Source organism: Brassica napus, chromosome C2 (assembly GCF_020379485.1).
Source record: "Brassica napus cultivar Da-Ae chromosome C2, Da-Ae, whole genome shotgun sequence".
In the NCBI taxonomy this organism is placed as follows: Eukaryota; Viridiplantae; Streptophyta; class Magnoliopsida; order Brassicales; family Brassicaceae; genus Brassica; species Brassica napus.
This window is the reverse complement of record NC_063445.1, coordinates 13,642,441-13,650,277: the sequence shown is the minus strand read 5'-3', so window position 1 is coordinate 13,650,277 and position 7,837 is coordinate 13,642,441. Positions and strand designations below refer to the sequence as shown.

The 7,837-nt window shown below is 33.1% G+C and overlaps 1 protein-coding gene across 1 annotated transcript; it reads right to left on the bottom strand.

The window, feature by feature from the left end:
• Window positions 1-2,817: 2,817 nt before the first annotated feature.
• LOC106380993 (protein YLS7) lies at window positions 2,818-4,977 on the bottom strand. The gene is made up of 4 exons (XM_013820853.3): window positions 4,751-4,977; window positions 4,280-4,629; window positions 3,906-4,180; window positions 2,818-3,838 (listed from the first exon to the last, which is right to left on the bottom strand). The coding sequence occupies exons 2-4, from the start codon at window positions 4,617-4,619 to the stop codon at window positions 3,023-3,025; spliced, it is 1,431 nt and encodes a 476-aa protein (XP_013676307.2). The 5' UTR covers window positions 4,620-4,629; window positions 4,751-4,977; the 3' UTR covers window positions 2,818-3,022.
• Between the last annotated feature and the right edge of the window lie 2,860 nt (window positions 4,978-7,837).

Genomic DNA, 7,837 nt, shown 5'->3' with positions numbered 1-7,837 from the left:
AATATTACCATCCACTCCTACCATTCTTGGAATTTGAGATACAGCTAAAGCTGAATTAATTTATTAAAACGGACAGGGGACAATTTTCTAATTATATGCAGTTGGACTTTATTTTGAGATTTTCATCCTATATCTACTTGTTTTTTTCCTAATCTAACCACACTGACTATTGACCAAAAAAAACCACATTGACTATAACCAAAACATGTTGACTAATCCAAATCTCAGCTACAAAATGTTTATGCTCTTTTCTGACAGTTGTCATTGCTATAAGGAATGGTATTATGGTTCCAAAGATACAATGAATTTTAGCTTTTTAAAATGAATATTAAATTACACTTCTGTAAACAATCAAAGAAAAGACTTTAAAAAATATTCTTCTTTCTCATTATATTTTCCCCTTAATTTTATTCTGGCTAAATTTGCAAACATTATACATGCAAAAAATCATGTAAATGTTTGTGTTATTGAATATCTCTGAAGGTTTGTGATAGATATTTTGATGCTATTTCAGATTTCTAAAGATTTTGTGATATATAATTATCACATATTTTTAAATATAATAATTATTGTAAGATATAAAATATATTAAAAAAAACAGTTATAACATACATGAGTCTTGTGAATAATTTTGATGATAAAGTATGTTGGTTCAAACCCATGTGCTTCCAAATCGAGATAAACCGAAAAAACCAGGTCTGAAAAATTGTCTCCCTAAGAGCGTCTACGGAAAAAAAAACTATATATTTTAGAGTTTGCAAAAGTTATATATTTGAAATTTCAAGATATTTTTCTCCAAAAGCAAATATTTCAAATTTAATTTCAAATCTTAAAAATATGTGATAATTATATATCACAAAATCTATAGAAATCTGAAATAGAATCAATAAATCTATCACAAAAGACTTGTCATAATTAATATAAATCCATGATATTTTTATAAATAACTAAAACATATATAAAAATATTACAGTAATATTAATTAATAAAATATTATACTAAAATATAAAATTATAAATAGAAACACATAATTAAATATTAAACTACAAGCACAATACCACATTATTCCATAAAATTATTTTCCTAATACTCCATCTTCAGTTACACAAAACTTGTTTGGACAATATTTTAAAAATTATACAGCAAATTTACTAGGTTATTAGTGTTGTTGTAATACTTAAATTTGTGTGATAATAATGTCTTCATGTTCTTTTTAAAAAATAATTCTATTAAATTTCTTTTGTAATATTTTTGTTGTCTAATTCTAGTTTTAAAATATTATAAATCTTATTTCAAATTTTTATTTAATTTTATGTGTAAAATTTGAGTTTATTAAAATAAATATGAAATATTTATAATGTACAAAACTTTTAAAGATTAGAACAATAAATGAGAAAATACTTAAAATCATAAATGTAATCTGCAATTAATTATAAAGATCAAAATGCAAAAAAAAAAAAGATGAAACTTCAAATTTAGAGTTTTGATAAAAAAAAATTTGTTTTTTATTTATATGTTCCAAGATGTATTGATCAGTTGTTCCATCATGACTATTTGTACTCTCAAAGTTAAATCATATATATATATATATATATATAGCAGTTATACAAAAAAATTTCATAAAATATTTCAAAATGGATCTTCCTAAAATAAATATATTTTACATGTTGCTTTTTTAATTAAGTCATCTTCACTGAACAAAAAGCATACATTATACATCAATTATAATATAATAACTTGACCTCTATTGAGACTCTAGAGACTGCTGACACTTGACCTCTAATGGGACTAAAGATATTAACCGAACCAAACTTGCCGAACCGAAAAATTTGGTTTTCTGTTAGTTTAGTTCGGAAGTTCAGTTTGGTAACAAAAAAATTGGTTTCCAGTTCGGTTCGGTAATCGGTTAATTCGGTTTTCTAAAAATAATTCAAACAATACCAATTTTAACCAAAATTCCTAACACAACTAACCGAACAAACCAAAATGCAAATCGAACTAACCGAACTAACCAAAATCAGAATCGAAATTACCAAAATTAACCATCATTTTTCAAATATTATTCAATTTAAACCAAAAATTTAACCGAATTAACCGCAAAACCGAAAACTTCGGTAAATTTTTTTGAAACCGAACTACCGAAGAACTGAACTTAAACAAAAAAATTTACTGTTCAATTTGGCGAAATTTTATCCGAACCGAACTACCCAACCCCGCAGGCCTAACATTTGACCAACTGCGTGAAATTGCAGCAAAGAAGATGGCTGATTTGAATTGCACTAGCATTGTATCTGCTATGAGAACCATTGCAGGAACTGCAGGTAACATGGGGATAGAAATTAGCCCTCCTCTTCTTGTTCCCAAAAGCAAAGCAGCTTAGCTTTCTTGCAAGAAGCCTTCAGATTAGTTCGTGTCTGATAATGTTTTATGAAACTGATATTAACAGTCTTGTTACTTATAACTCAGTTTGATTATGACGTATGTATGGTGTTTTTATTTCTGAAAACTTTAGTTTCTAATGTACGAACATGACATCCCTTTCACACTTGTCTCTTAATATTTCGTCATAGACAATCAAAACAACAAAAGAGTTGTATCATTATTATGTCTCGAACTCCATAAAAGTTAAGTAAAATCATTTAGACTGCAAATCTAAACAGAGAGCCCTCCCTCCTTATTGTAGAACAGTCACATCAAATCCTTCAAGATCATCAACATTTGCGACTAGATGTTCCTCTAGAAGGCTTGGCAGTGGACGCATAGAATAACTGCTGTAAGAACTTTTTCAACAACATTGTTACATGAACATGAATAATATTGTTTCACCAACTGTTTTGTTTCTCTTTCAATCAAAAATTACATTGTACGTAAAAAAGCAGAAGTACAAGTGAGCGTACTGGGTTTACAAGTAACTAATAATCATATTGTAATAATTAGAAGTCCTTAAATCAGTTAATCCGTGGTATGAATAAGATTTCTCTCTTCTAAGTGTATATTGATCTCTTTTGCTCCTAGATCAAGATTATGGTCTACTTCCTCCACCCTCCATATCTCTCCTTATAATCTCCAGCACCATCTCATTCCACGTATCCACCGGCCCGGGCATGCACCAGTGCAAGCAGTCTTGTGGGGGTGGCTGACCATCCGGTCCACGTTTCGTGATCTTCTTGGGGTCAGGACTTCTATACGGACCAGGATGACCATCGTGGCGATACCCGAAAGCCTCAGTGATATCCATTAGCTTCATCTTCTTCGATCTATTCCCGACCTTATCATCCTCCACAGCTCGTTGAAACCCCTTTGCTTGCTGCTCATACATTACCTCCGTGAACCCGTTTTTAACCAACTTCCCAGGAGGGAGAGGCTCTTCTTTACCCGTGCACGACCCGCCTGTGTTCCAAGCACCGCCTTCGTAATGATCAGGCGACCAAGTCCGCAAGATGGTCAGACCCTTGTAGCTTGGGTGTTTAGCTACTGCCTTCAAGATTGTCTCTACAGAGATCCCAAAAGCTTCGACGTTGCTGACCTTTGCGGGTTTAGTTTTGTCCGGCCACCATAACTGGCCTCCAACAATCTCGTCTTTTAAAATGTAGACAGACTGTTTAGCGAACCAGTGGCCTGATGAAAGCACGACAACGTCGAATTTCGGAAGAGCTTCCATTATGCGCTCATCCGGTTGGTCTAGCTTGAGTTTGGTTACACCTTGTGGAGCAAAACTAAACGGCTCGTTGAACTGGTGGACGAGCCAAGATGACCACATACGAGCTATCATTACTGATGATGACCTGAAGTACCATCTCTGCATCTTCCGGTTCCCACGGTTAACCGGAGTTTCTACCTTTAAAACAAAAAAGTTAATTCACAAACACAAAACAAGAAGAAAGACAAAGGGACACTACACTCACCTGCCAAAGAAGGCACATCATAGACTCCATCTGATTACGAGCAACGGAATCACCTATAAAAGCCAGTGTCTTGCCTCTCATAAGCTCCAGAAACTTCTTGGCATCGAACCGTGGAAGATCACACTGAGACGGTTTCCATCTCCAATTCTCATAGTCTTTGTCAGGTCTCCCATTGCCCTGACAGTTCTGCATCTGCGTCAGAAGAGGACAAGAGTTGTTCGTGTACAAAGGTCCCTTCGGATCATAGAACCAGTTACCACGAAACAGATCACATTCTGCAAAAAAACGGTAACTAACTTAGAAACTGAAGCCATCATCGTAAACCAAAAAAAATGTTACATAAATAAAAAGTTAGTACAAGACAACAACAACACCTGTTTGTACTGAATCTTCTTTTTCAACGGAAACATGATTTGTAGGAAGCGCCTCCGTACTCTCCTGTCTATGTTGTGTCAGCAATGGAGGCGAGTTAGTGGTGGAATCAGGAGATGGGTTTGGATCAGAAGTATCTCTGCTGCTACTATGGTGAAACTCGAGATGTCGAGTGGTCTCAGTTCCGTAGAGATAACCAGTAAGGGAAGAACCAAGGGGATGGGAGAAGAGAAGCAGAGAAGCGAAGATGATGAAGGATGTTAACCCACCAATAGCAAACGCAATTGAAGGTACTTTCCGAGGATACACGCTTCTTGAAATCCGAGGAGGAGATAAAGTCATTGTCTCTCTTCTGCATAAAAAAACAGAGACCGATCATCAGGTAATCATAATCATTTTTGTTTCGATTGAATAATATATTTGTATCGATCTCGATCTAGTTTGAGATTGGTTTGGAAAGAAAGTAAACTTACATGCGTAGAAACGAAATCTCGACGAGGAGGAAGAGAGATCGAAGAAGGCTTTTGCAGAGGATCTGGGAGTCTGAGAAACAGAGATTGGGCGAAGCGTGTGGAAACAAACAGAGAGTACGAAATTTTGTTTAGTTAATTGAAACTCGAATTACTAAAATAGCATTAAACCAAGTTTTGCTATTATAAATTAGAAAATGGTACATGTTCTCAAGATTTAATCATAGTTAAAATTCTCTATACTTTGCTTGTTTAATAATATTAGCAAATGGCAAGCAGTCGTTTCTCCACGAATGTTTTGGTCGTAATATAAACCAGGCAAACCATCCGCAAGTCCGCGAGGGTGTTTGGTATTTACTTTTATAGTCAGAGATTTTTTTTCGTTACAAACTAAATTTCGTTCTCAATTTTCTATGCAAAATTTATTAATTTTATACAAAATTTATTTTTCTATTGGTTGAAATATGGTTAGGTGTATAGGTAATAATGTTTTTTTATAATAAATGTACAAAATTAATTGTTTCCTTAATCCGTATGCCGAAACCTAAAACGACATTATAATGAAAGTATAAATTGTTTAATGATATTTTTAAATATATAGGTTATTAATGTAATTTTTTATTTATTAAAATATAAAAATCCATTAACTTAATTAATTTGATACTGAAATTATTGTTTTTAATATTTAAATTATTTGAATATTTTTAGTCAATTATTTGATAAAGTCAAATAATTTGAAAGAAAATTAATAAAAAAAATTATTAAAAAGATGAGATCTACTGGTTCACAAAAAAAAAGTCTTATATTGTTTGGACACAAAATTAACTATTATGTTGTTACGAAACATAGATAATAGTATAATATTGTTTCTATAATTAATTTATAATAGAATAGTGTATTTAACTTAAAATCTTACAAAAAAGATCGTGTCCAACAGAATGTTTCTGTTTTAGTAGGAGAGATCTCTCCAATTTATTTTATTAATTGTATAATATATTTTGATAATTTTTTTTTTGGCTCAACATCAACTTATATTCATCCAAAGATTGGGTACAACCAGTTTAATACACAACAGATTTTCACCGCATATGCAAATGGGGATCTAGTATCACCCTGAATCACTATAGAGGATCCAACGCTAACCGACTTAATCCCATTGCATTTTAAACCCCAAACGAACGTAAATCATCCCACAACACGGAATGAAATCGTCCCACTAAACCACCTAATTCGACCTAATGATACGAAGACATCTACTCACACGAAAGATACAAGCCTAATTCGAACACAATTATAACCAGATTATTGGTTCCAGAAGATAGGAGTGGAGCTCATGTACCAACAACAAACTTCGCCAGAGGCGCATCTTTGAAACTCAGCTCACATCTCCGGATTTCGATGACTCGATCCTCAACCACAAAACGGACAGACGTGTCCGTACTGAAAAAAGCGGACTTTAACAATGAACGCTAGCAGGCGCCGCAGCAAATCCAAAGCTTCCAACGGTACAGAACTCTCGCCGCCGGTTATGAACAGAACGTCCTCTCCGGCGCTGGGATGCAGAGCCTCTGCCACGTGCCGTCGTAAGGTTAACTTCGCCGGTTGACCACTCCGACGTTGTGAGCCTTGACACATGTTGCTCCCGAGAACCGGACGTCAAACCGCCTTTCACTCGCCGTTGTTTTTCTCCTCCAATCGTCTCACCGCCGCATAGGGAAGGAGATCCATGGTGGAGGAGACGCCTCGCCTCGTCACGCGCCGCCGTCTTGAAGGATTAGCCGCAGATCTAAAAAGGGAAAAGTAGATCTGTCTCCTCCTTCAGTCCTAAAAGCCGACTCTCGCTTCTACCGTTGTCTACAAGTCTCACAGTCGCTCCAGAGTAGCCGTAACCCGTCACCGTTGAAACACTACGAATCTCCGGTTGTTTCACAGTTTCCAGAAACGCCAAGCAAGGAGACAAATAGAAGAAACTATGGAAAGGAGAGCAAAAGGAAAAGAGGAAGGGGGAAGAGGGAGCCTCCGGCTACGGCAGTCGCCGCGCCGGAGTTAGGGTTCCGGTGCTTTTGTAGTGAGAGGTTAGAGCGACTTTTGAAGAGAGAGAAATGCTTCTTTATATTTTGATAAATTTTTAATAAAAAATCTATTTAATGTCAATTTATTGCATTTTATTTATATATATGATTTAATTTAATATGAAAACTTATTTAAATTTAAATGAATCTAATTATTTATTTATTAAAATATAAAAAATTCATTAATTTAATTGATTTGATACTGAGTGAAATTATTTTAATATTTAAATTATTTGAATGTTTTTAGTCAATTATTTGATAAAATAAAATAATTTCAAGAAAACTAACAAAAAGAAATTATTAAAAAGATGATACAGAACTGTTGACAAAAAAAGATGAGACATAATGTTTTATATTTTTTAGACACAAAAATAATTATTGTATTTTTTAGAAACATAGATAATAGTATAATATTGTTTCCATAATTACTTTATCATAGATGATTGTAGTTAAGTTAAAATTTTACAAAAACAATTGTGTCCAAAAGAATGTTTATGTTTTAATAGGAGAGATTACTAGTCTCTGTGTTTTTGTCATTTGATCTCCAAATGGTTAATAAATGGGATTACTCTATGGTTTAAAGATTTAGCCATAGGGGTGTTCAATCCAGATATCGGTTCGGTTTCGGTTTAGTTTTTTTCGGTTTATAAAAAATAGCTACCATATTTACTTTGGTTTGGTTCGGCATATATACCGTCGGTTTTTGGTTTATTCGGGTTTATACCAAAAACCATAAATTTGTTTATCTTTTAAAATATTTTATGAATTTTACTTTATATGATTAGGTATCGACTTTTATATAACATGAAGATATTTCGGTTTTTAAGTAGCCTATTTTTTATTTTTCTTTTACTATTTAAAATAATTAGTGAACATATTAAATTAATAATTATAACAGTTTTACAGAATAGAAATAATAAAATTATTCATCCATAGTATTATAAATAACTAAATGTTAACAAAAAGGTAAAAGTTATGTTTTATTTAATTTGACAAAAATGAAACATGACTTTAAGTT

Coding starts and splice junctions, on each gene's coding strand:
- LOC106380993 (XM_013820853.3), bottom strand. CDS start 4,619: ATGACTTTATCTCCTCCTCGGATTTCAAGAAGCGTGTATCCTCGGAAA. Junction 4,181..4,279: donor AGAAGATTCAGTACAAACAG/GTGTTGTTGTTG, acceptor GTTTTTTTGCAG/AATGTGATCTGTTTCGTGGT. Junction 3,839..3,905: donor TGATGTGCCTTCTTTGGCAG/GTGAGTGTAGTG, acceptor TTTGTTTTAAAG/GTAGAAACTCCGGTTAACCG.